Source organism: Sturnira hondurensis, unplaced genomic scaffold (genome assembly GCF_014824575.4).
Source record: "Sturnira hondurensis isolate 20B ecotype Veracruz unplaced genomic scaffold, ASM1482457v3 Scaffold0002840, whole genome shotgun sequence".
NCBI classification, from domain to species: domain Eukaryota; kingdom Metazoa; phylum Chordata; class Mammalia; order Chiroptera; family Phyllostomidae; genus Sturnira; species Sturnira hondurensis.
Genome location: NW_028075471.1, coordinates 10,348,067 through 10,367,931, shown reverse-complemented (window position 1 = coordinate 10,367,931; position 19,865 = coordinate 10,348,067). Strand labels below are relative to the sequence as shown.

At 41.6% G+C, this 19,865-nt stretch overlaps 1 protein-coding gene and 1 pseudogene across 7 annotated transcripts in view; one reads left to right on the top strand and one right to left on the bottom strand.

The window, feature by feature from the left end:
* Positions 1–19,865, bottom strand: part of ATXN7 (ataxin 7) — a 147,025-nt gene that overhangs the window by 5,931 nt on the left and 121,229 nt on the right. For all 7 annotated transcript variants that reach the window (XM_037040867.1, XM_037040872.1, XM_037040871.1 and 4 more), the window contains 6 exons: positions 12,041–12,293; positions 9,711–9,970; positions 9,167–9,249; positions 4,808–5,073; positions 3,097–3,295; positions 2,619–2,740 (listed from right to left, as the gene is read on the bottom strand). In XM_037040867.1, coding sequence (XP_036896762.1) covers positions 2,619–2,740; positions 3,097–3,295; positions 4,808–5,073; positions 9,167–9,249; positions 9,711–9,970; positions 12,041–12,293 — 1,183 coding nt within the window. The remainder of the gene's footprint in view (positions 1–2,618; positions 2,741–3,096; positions 3,296–4,807; positions 5,074–9,166; positions 9,250–9,710; positions 9,971–12,040; positions 12,294–19,865) is intronic.
* On the top strand, positions 10,366–10,504 carry LOC118983711 (uncharacterized; annotated as a pseudogene).

Sequence of the window (19,865 nt, the reverse complement as noted above, 5' to 3'; positions counted from 1 at the left end):
GTTTGTGGGCACCAGCACCTTTAGAGAGCCCAGCTCTCAATGAAGTACTGGAGCTCCTGCTCACTGGGTGCAATGGCTTCTCAAAGCCACCAGGTGGCTGAGAAAGTCAGAGCCTAAAGACCAGGCTGTTGGACCAACTCCTAGGAAATGAAAAAACCCTGGGGCGGGTGAGGGTTGTGGATCTCTCTGGACTACATTACTGGTTTCTCTTTAACAAGCTCTTTTAAATCATTCATTACCTTTCATAAAAAGAATAGACAGAAGGGACATGTCATCACATTGGCCTGTGTTTGCACAAATGAATTCTGTGAAGATGCAAAAGCAAATGGTAAAAAATGTTTCTGTCTGTGGAGGGTGGGAAAACTGGGAGGTGGAGAGCGAGAGAGAAAGAACGAACTCCAATTCATAATCCTGCTTCACAAGTTTGCAACAAAAGAGGAAAAACTCTCCATACAAGCCACTAGGAACTGAAAGCTTCACCCAAACTGCTGGCCATAAACCACTTACCAATATAATGAAGATAAAACATTCTGAGGACTCCTCTGAACTTGCAGAAGTACAAAAATCCATAGTTTAGTGAGACTGATGAGCTCTCCAAGTCCCACCAGGTAGTGTAAAGAAATAAGCTGAGATTTTGTGTACATTAGGGTTTTCTAGAGACACCCCCATAATCTCTATAAACCACCGCCCTGAGTGTGTTTCTGGACAGAGATAATGTTCCTCCGTAAAGGAAGAGGAGTCTCTTATTTCGTAAGGAGGAAGGAATATGGAAGAGAAAAACAGAGTGACATTACTTTGGCTCTGGTTTTCTTTCTTTTCTCTCTTCTCCCTCTCTTTCTTTTTTTTTTTTTTTAAGATTTTTTATTTTACTTATTTTCAGAGAAAGGGGAAAGAAGGGAGAAAAAGAGGGAGAGAAACATCAATGGGAGAGCACCCCCAATGGGGGACCTGGCCTGCAATCCAGACATGTGCCCTTCACTGGGGATCAAATTGGCGACCTTTTGGTTCATAGGCTGGTGCTCAATCCACTGAGCCACACTGACCAGGACTGGTTCTGGTTTTCTAAGTGAACAAATACAAGTCCTATTAATGATCATGGAGACAGTTCTTTAAATTGTGGACTACCTGAGCTCTCTGGCTTCCTCTGACTTTACTAGGAAACCAAGAATGGCAAACTCCATTCAGGGAGGCACTAGTAAATGATGCCCAAATGGGGACTTAGGTTGTCCCATGGAATACTGGCCACCTCCCTTTAGCAATGCTTAATGTTTCCCAAAGTAGGTACACTCCTCCAACACTGATTCCCCAAGATGCTATCCTAAAAGGGGTTCCCAGGTCAAAAGAGCTTGGGGGAGATTCCATATTATACATGACATCTCCTGCTTTAAGATTACAATGGAAAGTGCCCATTAACAGGGTCTGAAAAGTCTTCCAGCAAGAAAAAAATTATAGCCCTGGCCAGGTAGCTCAGTTAGTTACAGCATCGTCCCACATACCAAAGGGTTGTAGGTTGGATTCCCCCTTAGAACATATACTAAGCTGTGGGTTTGATCCCCAGTCCAGGTGCATACAGATTAATGTTTTCTCTCTAAAATTGATAAACATATCCTTGGGGAAGGAAGGAGGGAAGGGAAGGACGGGAGGGAGGGAGGGAGGGAGGGAGAGAAGGAAGAGAAGGAAGAGAAGGAAGGAAGGAAACTACCTTACTTCTGGGATGACCATGGAACTCTTCTTTCACTTAAAATACCACTGGGGAAACACCAGCATAAAATTGCCATACAAGATGATTGTCTTACCCTAAATTGTACACCAGGGCACATGGCTCCTCTATCTAAAACCCTCAGCAGCCACCACTGCCCTCAGAGTACAGGCCAGTGTCATGTGGCCCTTGCTGTCCTCTTGGATCTGGTCTTACACCACATCCCCTTTCATGTTTTCTCAAACAAACCACGTTCTATTCTGACTGAAGACCTTCCCACACATGGTTCTTTCTGCCTGGAACCCACACTTCCCACCATCCCATGGCTGCTCTTTCTCATCCATCCACCTCAGTTCAAGATCACGGGATGCCTCTGCAGAGAGGCTTTTCCTGACTCCCTCTGGTCTGCTGTCTTCCATATCAGCTCTCTGGAACCAAACTGCCTTTGGGTCCGAATCCTGGCGCTACACTAACTTGCTGTGTGACTTTGTTTTTCAGTTTCATTACCTGTAAAATGGGAAAAATCAAGGGCAACTGACAAAGTGATTTGTGAAAATTAAATAAATTTAATAAGTTGCCTGGCACACAGCAAACTTTAAGTAATTACCAGTGTTTCCATTATCTTCCTTAGGACAAGCCATCATCTATCTCTAGTTTCTGTTTATTGGTTTTTGTTTCTCCACCAACTAGAATGTGAGCTCTATACCTGCGCCTGGGAACCCCAGCACCCAGAATAAGACATATTTGCTGAAAAGAGTGAATGAATGAATGACGAGGGCCCTTTTTCCCAGGGCAAATGAAAGCCACAGTTTCATTAGATAAACATCTTCATGAAATTAGTCCCATAAGAAATAAAGAGGATGCAACACTGAGTCACTAGTCGCCCTCCCATCCCAGAGGTGGTGAGACGGGCACTCACTTCCACAGCTGTGCGTTCAGATGCTTCTCCACCATGAGGTTGAGGGCACAGCGAAGCCTGTTCCACCTGGAGTCAAACACATAATAGCCTCTTCCAATCAGCCGGCTCCCGAATGTGCAAAACTGAAAGAGAGAGCACAGGTGCCCATGCTTGCTAATGCGATAGCAGCACACCCAGCAAAGACCCTCTCTCCTTCAGGCATGGAGCTGCTGTGAAAGACAACTTACTCTGAGCACCACAGCCTATGAAGCATAAGAGTGACAATGCCTGGCCCTGAGTTTCATGGAGAGAAAGGGAAAAGTCTGAGATGCCCCGGGACATAGTGAATGCCGCCACTGGGACACCCTGTGCTGAGCTGATCTCATACCTTGAGCATGTCCCACGTGTATGGGCATGCCAAGGCCCCTGGCGTGCCCCCCGGCAGTGTCTTGTCCCTGCTATGCGGGGAGGGTTGACGCAGGGTGGGTGTGGAACTTACAGATGCTGGCTGAGGATGATGACCTGAATAATGACAGTCCAGTTTTTCAACAGATTCTTCTTTGTCATCGCCTTCTCCCTCCTCACTGGATAACCGAGAAGCTGGCTCAGTGGCAGGCAGGGGAGGGTGTAGAGATTCATGGACTGAAGGAGGGTCAATGGGGGCACTCCCACCTTGCTGAGCAGGGCAGCCTGGAGGCCTTGGTGAGCAGAAAGTGCAGCACTGATCAGGTCACATGTCTGGGAATCAGCCACCTTAACTCAGATACAATAACGTATCTAAAACCACCTGGGGATCTGGAGCCACCTCTAGCACTGGGGAAACCTGAGCCAGGTGGCCCAGGAGTGAAGAATCATCTCCCCTGAATTGCAAGATGTCAAATGCAGCTGTCTACCAGGTCTAGCCCAGGAGACTTATAACTAATTCTCCTTTCTACAGCCACTTGGGGGCTCAGGTCCTCCTCCTAGTCTTCCCAAAGAAAGGAAAATATATATGGAATTTGAAGAGAATCCTTTCTTTAATTCCTCTTCAAATTTCACCTGGTTTTGGGTTTCTAAGGCAATGAATAAGATAATTGACAAAATGCTCTGCAATAACCTAAGACAGATAGGAGGCAATAAAATAACTAGGTAGCATTGCTACTTTATGTGAAAAAGTAATCTGGGACAGAAATGTATTTTTTCTCCACATACAAAGGCCTAGTGGTGCTAGAATTAAGCTTCGTTTATTTTTTATTTATTTATTTTTTTTATAGATGGAAAAACTTCAATGAGAAGATGGCCAAAGAAAGGATTTGTGAAGGACTCATGCAGGGGCTTGGCTGCACTCCTGGGGAGCCTCCTTGACTGCTCTTCTACCGTGTTGCTCAGAAACCAAAGGGTTCGTGCTGGGACGGGCTCAAGGTCACGTTTGGATTTCCATGGGAGAGGAACTTCTACCCCTCATGGAACAATTTTAAGGATCAGACATGAGAGTGTGAAATGTGAGGCTACGGCAACAAGGGTCAGCACATTCCTAAGCAGAAGCTCTTGCTGCCCATGGACAACCCTAGAGGCCTCATTTTCTATGCCTTTCTCTCTTCCTTTCCTCGGCAAATTGGGCACAAAGTTCTTTACTTCAACGTGGTTAAGTACACAAGCACAGACATATGTATATGCAGCCCACCAGCACTGTTTCTGAGGCACATGTATGGTTAAGTTTGCAATAAAACACTTTGATCCACGGTTTAGTGCATGGCTAACAACCTAATACATGTTTAGGCCAAAGACCCACATGAATGAATGAATGAAAAAAGTATGTTGATAAATGGATGCTGAAAAAACTCAGGCTGAATGTCTGTCCCCAGCAAGGGATTCCCATGCTGCACTTTGCAAGAAGCAAGACAAATGAATGGGAAATTGCTGCCAAAGCCATGGGAAATGTTCTAGTCACTAACCTGTGGGCAGGATCCAAGTGTCAGCCCTGCTCAGTGGGCCTAAGAGAGACAGACCACTGCGCAGAAGTGGGGCAGATAATTCTAGCTTTATTCTGATATTTGCATTGGGCCAAGAAGAGCTGAATGATGAACTCAATTTTTTTTCCTTAGAGTAAAACCCAATTTAAAAACATCTCATCTTCTCATATGAGCCTGACATCATGACAACATTGGGGTTCTACTGTGTTTCTAATCTGTTCTCTGAATGGGGAGAAGGAGTTGGAAATCTCAGCTTACCTTGGAAGACTGGGGGTGTGAGGTTTAGGTTTACTAGCTACAAAAGGCTTTGATTCAGAAGGAATCACTCCTTGAGAGTTTGGGTGTGGCTCCTGTGAAGTTCTAGGAGGGGCGGGATGCGGGTCCCTGAGAGGCTGCATTGGTTGCTGAGAGTCCGGATGGCGAATCGATTCCTTTTCCCTGGTTTTGTTTTTGTGCTCGGCTAGTAACACATCAAATCGTTTTCTTCTACCCTGGACAGCCCTCCGCTGGGTTAAGGAATGTGTCTGTGGACCAAAAAAAGATAGAAACTGAGGTATCTCAGAAACAATTTGTTTGTCATATATCCCAAAACACCATTCCCAATAAAAAAGCAATCTAGACCATTAGCAGAGTCAAAGGCTTCTCAATGTTTGATAAACTAAAAAACAAGAGTATGATCTTTTTTCTTCTGCTAGAAGAGAGGCATGTATTCCAGGTTCCACACATAAGATAGCTTGGTGATCTTACTTCTGCCAGAAGAAAGAAGGGATGTTCGCTGTGCTACTGGTATGTCACCAAGCAACAAACCGTAGAAACATGCAGGTGCCAACAGGGACAATTCATTTATTGGGCTCTTACTAACTCCATTACAGAATCCCTCTTTGTGCCATTCAGAGTTTCAAATGTTAAAGAGAAGAAGCAATTATTCCACAAAGTATGTATCAGAAAGTCTTCATTTGGTTGACTGTCAAAGTAAAAGCTAAACATGACTGTTTCTCAGTATACTGCAATGAAAATGCCATTTCAAGACAGAAGTGGCTCAAAGCAAGCTGGAGGCAGGAACTGCCAGGGCCAAGTAAAGTCTTATAAAGCTGACAGGAGAAGAATTTATAAAGCACAGTGTACCCCGAATTAAGTGAATTCATCCACATACTTCCTTCTCTCTTTTATATTACAAACCACTGCAAATTACACTTCATGTGCATTCACGGATCTACACATTATACAAATGTGTTGTTCTACAAGTTTACATGTTCTCCCAAATTCAAGGGGTTTAAGAGGAATTAGGCCTCTACTGTCCTTTTCAAATTCAATAACATAACCTACCTCTTCCTCAGACACAATGCAAACTGTGTATGCCCAGAATCTAATCTGGCACAGACAATGCACTTAGCTTCTTTCTGAATTTTGACTTAATTTTCTTTAATATGTAATATAGTTATTTACAAGACAGTAAACTAAATGAAGACAAGGAACTGTTTTATTCGGTGCTATACCAGCAATAGAATAGCACCTGGCACTCAATAAATACTTCAAACAAAAAAATATAAGAAATAATAGCCCTCCACCATGTGTCAAATGAACAAATGAATGAACAACATCACTGGTGCACCTGTTTCTCTAGCCAGATGTAGAAGCCTCTCCTCCCCCTGGTGCTCAGCACAGAAAAGCCAGGTGAAAAAAAATTAGGCCGAGATGATCAATATTTTCCCAGCTCAGTTTAAAGAGTAAATAGTATTTCCACTGAGTGCTAAAGAGCCTTCCAAACACAAATCTGATGCCCCCAACCCCTATCAGTAATCTCTGGGGCTACCTAAAGCTTACAGGATAAAGACTGTGTACCTAGGCTTCTGAGCCACACATCCATGCCCTCTGTTCTCTGGTATCAAGTGCCTCCTCCTTCTGTTCAGTCCCCTGGCTGTCTTTCAGACCCTCAGGTCTGCCCACCACAGAGCTGATGCACAAGCTGTTTCCTCTGTCTCTCACCACTCTTTGTCCAGATAAATTATATGGGTTTTAGCCCCATGTTCCTGTGGCCAAGGAGGCTTCCCTGGCCCAGTCTCCCCACTGAAGGCTGTTATAACACAGCCCTCCTTCTACTTTTCACTCATCATCAGTAACTTGATACTTATTTGAGTGATTATCAGATTAATCTGCATCTCTCTCATTAGACTGCAAGCCCCACAAATGTAGGGAATATGCCCTGATTTGTTAAACCCTGGCACCTCTGGCTTTCGGACTCAAAATCTATTAGCACAGAGGGCACAGGACATTGGGCATATGAGAAAGCAAGGAGGGGAAAGTGACAGTGGCAGGCAGACAACAGGCAGGGAACAAGAAATAGAAGGTAAAGCAGTAGATTTCCTGACAGCAAAAGGAATGAAAAATGTTCTAAGACAGGAGACACCTGGGCAGTTAAGGTGGGGGACATTCAGTGGGACACTTGAGCATGTTTAGCCCACCACAGGTGAATAGATTCAGGCCACAGAGGCAGAGAAGGGTGAGCCACCAACAGAGCACAGGAAGAAAGGAAGGGCATTCCATGAGAGGGCTGGCCTATCAAGATGCTGCATTTCCTGCCAGTTCTATGCTGCACTCACAACACGCCAGGGCTGAAGATATCAATGTGATGAAAGGATCAGCATCACACCACAGACAGTACTGATACCCTTAATACATGGAGGGTATACATGATTTGAGAAGAAAGATGGGAGAAAATGCAGGATCCATATCATGTCAGTTCACCCATCAATAAAGGTTCAGGAAGAAGGCTGGTTAAATCCCTTCCATATTCTGAGTTGACAAAGCTTTTGGTTCACTAGCATGCCTCAGAGAGGATTTAAAAAAAAGGGCACGTTGCCAAAAGAAAGCATCCTTCACTAACCATAGGTATTTTATCAGAGCTCAAATGGTTATTTTCAAAGAGCAATTACACACCATTATGTGCATTCATTAATATTATATAAAACAAGAACAATTTGTTCTGAGCTAGGAGTTTTTAATCTAGCGATTTAGGGGTGGGCTTGCAATGGGAATGCCCAACAAATCCTGAAATAGAATGCAAAATTCTGAAATCAAAAGTTCAGTTTGGGATGAGTAAACTTTGGAGACACCTCAGTGGAGGTGTCAAAAAGTTGGGTTTAAAAAAAAAGAAAGAATGCAAAATTCAGAATATACATGTAAAACATAAAGTTAGTGGTGGGCAAATGACAAAATAAAATAATACACATGTGTATATATATTTTTCCCTCAGAGATGAAGACCTATGATTTTATAAAAATTAGTTTTATTTAAAGGTGCCCATGACCAACCCCTTTCCCCAAAGGATCAGATCATTGTTGCAAGATAAAAATCTACATAATAAAGTTAAATTAGAAATTTAAATGAAAATAAAACCACTAAGAAATAACATTTCCCATGTCTAGGAAATTATAATATTCCCCCACTATTTAGGGGTAGAGTGGAGCCTGATGTCCTTTATTCAAACACAATCTCTGGTAAAATTTAAGTAATACCCCAACAATTTTACTATTTGAAGACAAAACTAATTTTTATAATTTTAACCCCTCCAAAGAAGGAATTTTAAATTATGTCGTTCAACATAATAATCCTCAATATTTCTGGAATTTTTCTGAAGGGTACATGGGGACAGTCTCCAGAGAAATGCAAATAAACATACATGTTCATTTATGTTTGAACAGCAGGTACACTGATGCATGGAAGCCACCCTACATGAACAACCCTTATTTTATAACGAACATATCCCCGCCTAATGGGCAAAACGCCATTTTAGCAGAAAACCTCAGGACAAAAAGAACGATCATTACATTTTCTTAGCTTACATATAAATTACATTGTATGTTACCTAATAATTTTTTAAAATCTTTTAAAAATTATTTTCTTTTAGAGGCAGGGAAAGGGAAGCAGAAAGAGAGGAGAGAAACATCAGTGTGAGAGAGAAACACTGATTAGTTGCCTTCTGCAAGCACCCCAACCAGAGATAGAGCATGGAGCCTAAAACCCAGGCATGTGAGCGACCGGGAATCAAACTGGAGGCCTTTCGGTTTGTAAGACAACACCCAACCAAATGAGCCATGCTGGCCAAGGCACCTAATATTAAAAACAAAACAAAACAAAAAACTAGAAAAATAAGGCTATCTAAAAGCCACAAAATATTAAAGCAACTCTTTAAAATTTAAGAACCACATATTATAAAAACATTTTAAGACTGTTCATATATCTGCAAAGGAAATTCCTGGACTGTTCTAAGTCAGTATAATTTAAACATTAAAGGGTAGCTTCTCATATTAAATTTCTCTGAAGAAATGTTAAAAATCTTTGAGAACAACACACTGATAAACGAAGAACACTATTCTCCTGGATACAACACAGCCTACTGGAAACAAAACCTCACTGAAGACTGCAGTTTATAACAACCAACTTCATATTTTCTGAACCCGAGGCTTTCTCATCGAAACCAAGTCATTCCTTTATCTATGAAATTCAGAATAATTCACAGATTAGATCCCCTCTTGGTTATAGACTTGGGAGCAATGCCGTCTATCCAAGCTCACTAAGCTCGTCAGAGCATTCAGTTCTGTCCAGGAGGGCACCTACCTTGCACGTCAGAGACCGGGTGCAGGGCTTCTTGGTGTCGAGATCAATAACCCCACAGTGTATGTCAGGATCAAACTCTCTTTCTGTCAAAAGCACACAGACATTACAATGGGCTCACCAAACATTCCCTTTTCGTGTTTTGTAAATAAGGAAAGAAGAGAAATCTTAAAACAAATTGTAACTTGAATAAAATCTACATTTATCAATAAATATAAAATATACAATGTGTGAGTACTATAAAGAAGCAATGACATCACTGAGAGTGGGAATTGCTGCCACTGGGCGAAATGAAAGAGACAAAGTCAGTACTACTGCATTACTCCATTCAGAAACACATTACTCGAAAGCTATTTTTACATTTATCCACATACCCATGCACTTTAAAACCAACAGTGAAGAGGTGAAGCATACTACTTAAGGAAATTCCTCCTAAAGCTGAAGTTGACCAGTTTTAAAAAGAGGACTTAATGATAGCAGTACAACTGCTCTCCTAAGAATGGCCAATTAAGACACAGAGAAGCATTAAGAGAAAATGTAAAGTTACCTGATAATCTCTTATTTAAAAATTTCCTGTTATTAGAATTATCTTCAGACTTCTTTTCCAGAGTGGGTAGTGTAGGAAGCCCTTTGCCATTCAGAATTTGTCCAGGTGAAGGCAAGGTTGGCTTTGGTATTGAGGGGCAATTAAGGCCAGGCTTGACTGAGGAACTCACAGTAGCAGGACAGGTTGGCCCCATCGCAGATTTCAGTAGTGTGCCATCCATCTTCGGATGAATTTTCTCCACTTTAACAGAGGGCGTCATGCTGTGGTAGGGGAAGCAAGAATATCAGTACCTAAGTGCCCAGAGGCCCCAGTGACCCAGAGAGATGGGAGGGAGCTTAGATCTACCCGTGTACTACACACAGCTAGGCTCCCAAGACACCTTATGAAAATTTGTTAGGCCTACCCAGAAAACTCAGGAAGGTGCACACTTATTCAGTCCATAAGTCCTTCTGGCAAGGCAAAGAGCTCAAGTAACCACCAAATTTACCTGCTCTTTCACCATTCCAGAACAATCTTACACAGGAGCCTTTGGGGGATACAGACCTGATATCCAATGCAATTCCTACAAGAAGCAAAATCTGAAAAAGTCTAAAAGGATACTTGCAGGGCCTATAGAAAATGTCTGAGAACCATCATTTTTAAAAAGGACTCATCAACTGCTTCTTGGCCTTTTGGCTAAGATCAAGTGTAGTATCTGTTCTTATCAGTTTAAAAAGGACCCATCAAAACAAAGGAAATTGAGTGAGCAGAAAACATGGATTAAAATTTCTTAGAAACATCATTAAGGACTTATAAGAACTCAAACAAACGTAACAAGGTATCTCCAAGAACAGGCTCTCTGCTCATGTTAGTAAGAACATGTTTAATTAGTAAATGATGCATCACTCAAGTGATAATTCTGCAGTCCCTGAAAAAGGTTTCTAATCTAGACACTTGAAATATTAGCACCTGGTACACAGCTGGGGACCACTAAATACCTGTGCCACTACCAAATAACTGATCTCTTGGTATCTTACTGGCACAATTACTTGGGTGGCAAATGTTGGTACGAAGCTAACAGTTGGCCTGGTAGCCCTCTGGAGCCCAGCTTCAAGTAAGAAGATTTGGATTGATGAGGTTTTATAAACTCTGTTCAGTAGAGGCAGTGCTCTAACAGCTGTTAAGCTGGCAAGTGACTTACACGCTGTGCTGGCATTTTCTTTGGCTTTCAGACAGTTCTAGGAACCAAAGCCAAGCTTGCTGTCCTTGCACTTCTGACAGATGAGCAGAGGCTGGGGGCTTAGCAACGAGGACAAACAGCTCCAAACAGCTGTACCTGGGACAGCCTGACAGCAGAGACACTGCAAGATGCCAGGGCCACTCCCAGCTGGCATGTCCCTGAGCAGCAGCAGGTGGGGGATGCTGCCCTGAGATTAGCCAGATACTTAGACCTGGGACTGAGATGGGGCATCTCTGCAAAGGTAGGCAAGCCAGGGTGAAGCTGCCACCACGAAGGCGAGGGATGCTGAGACAAGGCAATATATGCTTCTCTGGGAGTACACAGTGGCTCCATCACATGACACAGGGAGACTGTCAGACTGTGGAAACTGCCAAAGCCTTGCCTGGCTGGCGGGTGTGAACTTCCCCATCTTCCCTCATCGCACAGCACTGTGATGTGAACCAGGACCAGGGGAAGAAGCACTGTTTCCCTATTTGGTCTACAGGCCCTGGGAAATCCTAGTACAGCATCTGGGAATCTCTTCCTCTTTTATTCCTACTATTACCAAAAGCACCAGCATCCATTTACGCTCTCCAGTGAGCCAGCCACTAAGCCAGACGCTTGGCTCTAATATATTAATCCTACTGCTCCCAATAACTCTGCAAAATGGTTGCTATTTTTAGACTTCAAGAAAAACAATGTCATGTCCAAGGTCCAAGAGCCAAGAAGTGATACGGTAGGGATTTACTTGAACCCAGGATTTGAATGAGTTCCGCTTAGCTACATCTCCTCAACCTTACTATCCTGTCTTCTCCTTAAAAGGGGGATAACAATACCTGTTTCATAGGGTTGTTGTGATAATTAAATGACAAAACACACACAGAGCTAAGTTTTAATAGGTGGTACACAATAAAGGAGCAATAAATAAGTGTTATTTGCCTTACAATTAATGCAACTACTACTCTGTAAAGTTGTCCAAGATATGAAATGGAAACAAAAAGAAACCAAATATATCTGAATATTCCCTAAAGTAGACCCTCTTTCCCAGGATGCTCAGATACTCTCAGATGACTGGTATGCACAGTTCTACTTGTATCAGGTAAGCATTACGGACCCTCTTAGCCATACTCACATTCTAGCATGGGGGACTCTACTCTGCTGAATGGGATGCATTGGCCTGGTGTTCCCCCTGAGCTGCAGTTTCTCTTTGGGTGATTTCAACAGCTTGGAACTTAATGAGGATGTGCTGAGAACACCTCCGCCGGCACAGTGGCTGCTTCCACCAGCACTGCTGCCTTTGCTTTTGGACAGAGAAGGGAAGAAGGAGAATACTGACGTGGGAGGAACGGCCAACGGAGGCTTGCTGGATGAGCTATGTCTTCTTTCTGAAAAGGAAAACAAAGAAAAAGAAAAAAGACACTATTGTTCAGGAAAGGCTCCACAGAATCCCGGAAAAGTCCCCTGAAATACAACACATTTGGGTTCAAAGAGGCCTCGCTAAGTTAACATATATTAAAATCTGTGGCTTTCAGAAATAAGTCCTCAGACTTATTTAGGATTCCAGGAACTGATCCTTCTGCTGAGGAAACAGCTCAGCATAAAGAGCTTTGTCATTCATAGATAGCCATTAAGAAGTTAACCAGCCATTCTAAACCGGAGAATACTGGGTTTTGCACATGAACCTCACTGGCTCCAACTTGCAGTCAGAGAGAAGAAAGTTACTCATTCATCTGCAGAACTTTTCTAATTATCACCTTATTGAATTCATTCTTCCTTTCTGGCACAGTACCTCTCCAATTTTCAAAACAGCAAAGTGTTAAGAAACAAGTTGTACCTTCATTTTTTTCTGTCACTACCCACTAGCATATGAGACCAAAAAGAATGTTTCTAGCGTTATCTTATCATTCTTTAATAATCTGTGCTTAAATTTTCCAGTGAATCATTTCACCCCTCCCCCCTTTTAATCATGTCACTCAACTACAGATGGCATAGCTCCAGTTCACATCATAAAGATGCCAAAAACACAAGACAAAACCACCACAAATAGCTGTGGCTGGTGTTTTACACCAGGAAGTAATGCACGCTTAAGTAGAAATTATACAGGTATAACTGAAAGTAAGTTTATCTCTTGGAGAATCAGGTTTTCTCAGAGGAAGGTAATCCACATTAAATAAACTGACAGCAGTTGAAGAATGTTACCATTGAAAATGGTAAATTATTTAGTAACATTATCTACTTAAGTACCTTATGATGGTAGCTTAGTACCTGCCTAACCTAAACTTGTAATTTAAAATGACACATCTGCTTAACTCTAAGTTTTAAAATGTATGTGGTCCAACATTTATTTATCACAATATGGAAGCTCCATGAGTATTTGAGAAACTAAGCATATTAGAATCAGTGACTATAAGCATGGCTTATTTCTAAAGGTCTTTTTATGCCAGTCTGGAGCCTCCCTATACAGCTGTGATGGCTCAATGATTTTTTATGAGGTACCTAAGAACCTGCTCTACACCAGGACAAAATTATCATGCCATCTACAGTCAAAATTCAAATTCTTCAACTTGACCACACAAAGAACACAACCAGGTTAGAAAGGCTAAATTGACAGTGACTTATAAGTGTCGGTTGCTTCCCCCTGAGCCCCCACTTTTTTGATAAGAAAATTGTGCATAAATATTAAACTTAAAATAACAAGTTTAATAATTTTCCAAATTTGACATCTGAGGTTTTTAGATTTCGTTTCTTGTCTGTGATCCCAAGCACTCCGAATACCCTTTCAGTCAGGACTTGACAGCCAGGACTGTTAAACTGTTTCCATCCCGCTGCCTGCCTCAAATGGTGAAGCTTCCCTAAGTCACAACTCAGTCCTCTTGCTCTGTAAGGCATGGATGGCATAGCGCAGGCCTTCAATTAACACCCACATGATCCACACAGCTTTTCTTGTGAATAAGAATGATTTTCAAATGGTCCTAGACCAGTGATTCTCAACCTTGGCTACACATTGGCATAAGTAAATGAGCTTAAAAAATTACTGATGACTGAGTCCCACTCTCAAAGATTGTGACTGAACTGGTGTGGGGTGTGGGGTGTGGGGTGTGGCCTGGGCACAACAGGGCAGCCAAGATTGAGAGCCTGCCTTACACCAGGCTAATGCCTCAAACACCATTAACCACAACTAAGTTAACATGTGCATACAACTGAGAACACTGCTTGGCACATGACACTACATTTCAGAGTTTGTGAAAGCTCACTGCTGCTACTGTTCCTCAACTAGTATTTTCAAACTTCTATCAACTGCAAATTATTTTCATTGTTCTTACCAAAGCCCCATAAAATACTACTTTGTGCTCAACACTTTAATTTAAATGATTAGCTCTATTGTTCTCTACTCCTCCTTAGTCTAATATTAACCAGTCTCTCATGGGGGCATTATTGGTATTCTGGACAGGACAATTCTTACACAGGTAATTCCTGGTCTCCCATCCCTTCATCACAACAGTGCCTGCCTCTCTGCCAGGTGCAACCTGAAACTGCTCCCCAACGCATGTGCAGATAGCCCAGCATACAGCACAACACCTCACTTGATGGTTTTCCCAAACTGTAGTATCTATGAACCAAAGGTCTGGTAAGCTTGCCATACACATTTTTCTGAAAAATCAATTCAATTATAGCTGAGCTGGCCTCGTATGGTTTTCACTATGGGCCCTTATTTTTCACAAAAGATTTTAAACTGGACTTCCAGCTTAAAACAGTGTTATGGTTCTAGATCAAAAGTGAAATGGATACACACACACACACACACACCTCAGTCATATTATATATTCCTATAGCAGTATACTAAAGGAACTATACTATGTCTGTGGTGTGCAGAGGGGGAAAAACCCAACAGAACTTGGACTTTAAAGAACTACATTCTTTTTACTATCCTCTGGATATCAGAGTTCTCAGGCAAAGTATCTCCAGTAAATGTGATATATTTTCTCTTGATATCAAATTACATAAATAAAATTCTTAATCTAATCAAATAAGTCAGTTCTGATACAATGCTTGTTTTGAGAATGTCAATTTATTCCAAAGCCATTGATACACTAAAAAAACAATTTGAGCATAACAAAATTTCACATTTGCTTTTGCAAGATTTTATCTTCAAGAAGTACTAGATGAATACAGAAACCTGTATATGGCTGAACTGAATCCCATGGGAAATATAAAATGACCCCCCACACCCACCATCCTCCTCAGGTCACCATGGATGTGAGGAGACACTCATCTACGTTTGGTGCTACAACCTTCCACTGATTTCAGAGCACCTTCCTCTCACCATGACACACTAGCTCACAAGCTGTAATCCTCCTGACACCTACTTTCAGAAGCAAACGTCAGGTCATTTTCAAGGTAAACTGTCATATTTATTAAGTACGTATGTATTTTTTAACGATTTAATCTATGTAAAATTGTACTACCATTTTTCTTAGGTTTATATTTTTTTCTGTGTATCACTGAAAAATTTTTTTCCCATTAAATCCTCACTGGAGGATATGCTTATTGATTTTAGACAAAGAGAGAAAGACAGAGACAAAGGAAGGAAGGAGGGGAGGGGAGGGGAGGGGAGGGAAGGGGAGAGGAGGGGAGGGGAGGGGAGGGAGAGAGATGGAAACATTAATCATCAATGTGAGAAAGAAAGATTCGTTGCTTCCTGTACCTGCCCTGACCAGGTACGGAACCCATAACCTTCTGGTGGATGGGATGATGCTCCAACCAAGTAATTCACCCGGCCAAAGTTCACTGAAGAAGTTTTTTGAGTGTTATGACCATCATCTAATTTTCTCAAAGAGTCTGATGTGGTTTTTAGTGCAGAATTCTACATAGTGCAGTAATTTTTAAGGAATGTGTTGTTATAGCATAACCAAATATAACACCAACCTTGTCCTTTCAATTTTCTATTACTACTTTAGACCATTCTCCCCATTTTCTTTAGTTAACGCTTTTTTTAGTTAATTATTTTCTTGTTTAATTTCTGAAATGGAATTTCGCATTACAAAATCAAGATTCAAAGCTTCCTAACATTAAAAGTCAGCTGATATATCAATAACATTTCCAAAAAATTGTATTTTCTACTTCAACAATAAAAGCTATTTAAAAACTGAGAATGGCAATCTATCATGTGAAATTCTTTCAGTTACTAAAACTGTAAACAGGCCTCTGTGTGTGTGTGTGTGTGTGTGTGTGTGTGTGTGTGTATCTGAGATTCTGGGTGAAAAATGCCAGCTCAAATAAATCCTTGTCATGTTGCTAAAGTGAGTTGTTCCTTCACATCATAGTCTGGTAACTTATTCTCTGGAAAGGCAGCATGTGGCTTTCCCTTTGAAAGAAAGCACGGAGGACAAACCAATTCAATTATAGCTGAGCTGGCCTCTTCTCATGGTTTTCACTGAGGGCCTTTATTTTTCACGAAAAATTTTAAACTGGACTTCCAGCTTAAAACAGTGTTATGGTTCTAGATCAAAAGTGAAATGGGTACATTATAGGTGGGGCTAAGGACCTTATATTAAGTGGACAAACTGGTGGCCAGATGCTAAGCATAACTGCAATGTGGCTTGGTGAGTAGTTGACATTCAAAGCACTCCTGTCTCCAGGGTCTGGAACAGGTCCAGACAAAGCACACTCTTGTCCCTGAATGAGGACGGCACTTTGAGTGACGACAGCAGAAGGGAGACCAACAGACAGACAAACACAGATACAGAGAAAGACTGAGAAGCGGCAGAAAAAGATACATTGGTGAGCGTGTGTGGGGGGCAGGGGAGACTTGGTTGACAGACAGATGTGAAAATAAAGGTAGAGAAAGAGACATCAAAATATGGATGCATTGGACTTTCTTTCCCCTTGTGGCTTGAACATGTGACACCACTGAAGGCAAGGGCAGGATACTGGGGAGGGGACAGCACAGCTTTCTTTAAGTCTTCCAAAGTGGAAAGCAAGCAAAAATATTGAGCCTGTAATTTAGGAATCATGCTAAAATTTATATACACACACACACACACACAAATGAATATATAACATATATAAATACACACATACACACCCACAGAAGTCCTGACCCAAATACAAACCAAAAAGGAACTTAAAGCAAATACTTAGATTTTTTAAGTAAGTAAGTAAGTAAGTAAGTAAGTAAGTAAATAAATAAATAAAGCTGCCCTGGTTGGTGTAGCTCAGTGGATTGAGCTTGGGCTGCAAACCAAAGGGTCACTGATTCGATTCCCAGTCAGGGCACATGCCTGGGTTTCAGACCTGGTCCCCAGTGGGGGCCACATGAGAGGAGACGATGCATTGATGTTTCTTTCCCTCTTTTTCAGCCTTGGGACTATGGACCAGGTACTGGGAACTCAATAGGGAGTAAGACAGATGCCCCAATTAGTTCAGCTGATGCCAGTTACGGACTTAAGTGAGGAAGGCCTACTGACTATCAAAGCAGGTAGAAATCACTTAAAACAAACTAAACCCACTTTTAAGTAATCTTCTCTAATGTGGTACAGATTTAGTTTATTGTCAGTCTAGGATGATATTACATTCTCAAATAAGAGCTTAGAAGAACGACTTCTAGAATTCATTTTTTTAATAACTTCAACCAAACAAAAAGAATGCTCATTTAAGCTAAAATTATTTTATAAATAAAAGGCTGGCTCATTTTCTTGACACAGTTGAGTCACTCAGGAAGAAACACAGGTGAAATGAAAAAAGGTGAAGTTCAAGTTTATGAATCTCCAAGGAAGAAAATTTTAGGCAGGTTATCAAAGTAATGATTACTAAAGCTCACAAAGTTTCTCTAAATGAAAGTCACACACTTGGATGGACTCGATCAGGAAAGGTTAAACAGCACACACTTTGTCAAGGAAACGGCTAATGAGAAATACGAATCCACACTTCAGGGAATGTATAATTTCATGGGGTCTCTGAAGGCACCATTCCACTAAAACTCTACAGTTGTTCCCATTTAAAGCAAGGATTTTTAACAGTGAAGCTTACCCAGGGCCATTAAGATGTGCAACACAGGTAAACATGTACAGGTTCTTTGTCCAAGCACAGCCAAATAATTATATACACAAAAAGTTCAGTTTAAAAACTCTGGGTCATTCACTAAGCAACCCTTTCACAGAATTAGTTAAATTATTTATTCTGATATCCAGGTTAAAAGTAACTGCAATGTGCTCTATACAACTCCTGGTTAACCCAAACTATTACACTTCACTCTCAGGACACCAAAAACAATTCATGAGGTATCAACTGGCATCATCTGTCTTTCATAAGGCTATTGACCCCCTAAGAAACATTCCAGATCAGGACCTGAGGCAGATTATACATTAGGACTGAACAGATACATTTTTGAAGCCCAGAACTTCTTCCTTACAGATCAGATCTACTTTGATCCACACATCAGTGTTTTCCCTAAATTTTACAGGTTCAAAATGGAATCACATTCCAGATCTTTCATTCTATCTGCACATTATCTAGACTATTATTTACTTAATATACAGGATCTGGCACAAATAACAACCCCCCTTTTAACAAATCATTAGCATGTAATTCTGTAACATAACAAGATCACACTTGAACATGTGATCATTTAGGTGATTGTTCAAGCTGCTGTCCCTCTCATGTAAAACATTCATGTACGCTACACTCAGGCAGGTGTTATTTCTGCCAGACCCTGTATTTTTCAAAATTCAGTGACTGACCAGGCATACCTAATTTAGCATTTATAAGCAATGTCTATGAAACAAGAATTTTGGGTTTGACATAGTAATTATCTATTTTTCCCCTAGCAACTATTAAAAAATACTTAGTATACCATTTAAAATCACACCATGAAGGCCCTCGCTGGTGTGGCTTAGTGGACTGAGAGCTGGCCTGTGAACCAAAAGGTTGCAGGTTCAACTCCTAGTCAGGGCACATGCCTGAGTTGTGGGCCAGGTCCCCAGTAGGGGGCATGCAAGAGGCACCCACACATTGATGTTTCTCCCCCTCTCTTTCTCCCCCACCCCTTCCCCTCTCTAAAATAAATAAAAAATAAAATCACACCAAGGACTATGCATGGACATAAGGCATTTAATAATGTCTTTTCACTACTTTCACTGTAAAATTTTCCCTATAAATCAGTGGTCCCCATCCCCCAGGATGCAGAGCAGGATATGATCCACGGGTGAGCAAGGTAAGCTTCACTTGTATTTATAGTCACTCCCCAGCGCTCACATTACCTCATGAGCTCCACCTCCTGTCAGTCAGATCAGCAGTGGCATTAGATTCTCACAGGAGCACAAACCCTACTGTGAACTGTTCATATGAGGGACCTAGGTTGCATGCTCCTTATGAGAATGTAATGCCTGGTGGTCTGAGGTGGAGCTGAGGCGATGCTAGCACTGGGGAGGGGCTGCAAATACAGGCTGCAAAAACCTCTCATTAGCAGAGAGGTTTGACCTCACAGAGACTGTAATAAATCAACTGCTTGAAGATTCATATCAAAGTCCTATCAGTTAGTGGCAAGTGACAATTAAGCCATACCTGGTGGCAAGCTATAAAGCCATCCCCCTCACCTTGGTCCATGGAAAAATTGTCTTCCATGAAACCAGTCCCTGGTGCCAAAAAGGTTGGGGACAGCTGCTATATGTTCTTCCTCTCTCCATGTCCTGACCTGCAAATGTGATCCTACTCTACTCCTTGTTGTTTTCACATACTTTTAAAATCCCAAATCCGCTTTTTCTTCCATCCAATTTCTTAACTCCCTCCAGATACCTGATTAGTAATCTCATGCTAAAAGGTAAGTAAATCGGTGGGACTGTTCCTGGAACATTCCAATTTCAAGTAGGGGAATCCAGAATTCTGCAAAATGCAGTGCCTCAAAGAGTAATTAGCCAAAATTGGAGCTTGAGGCAGCCACAGAGTATGCTTAGGTGGGC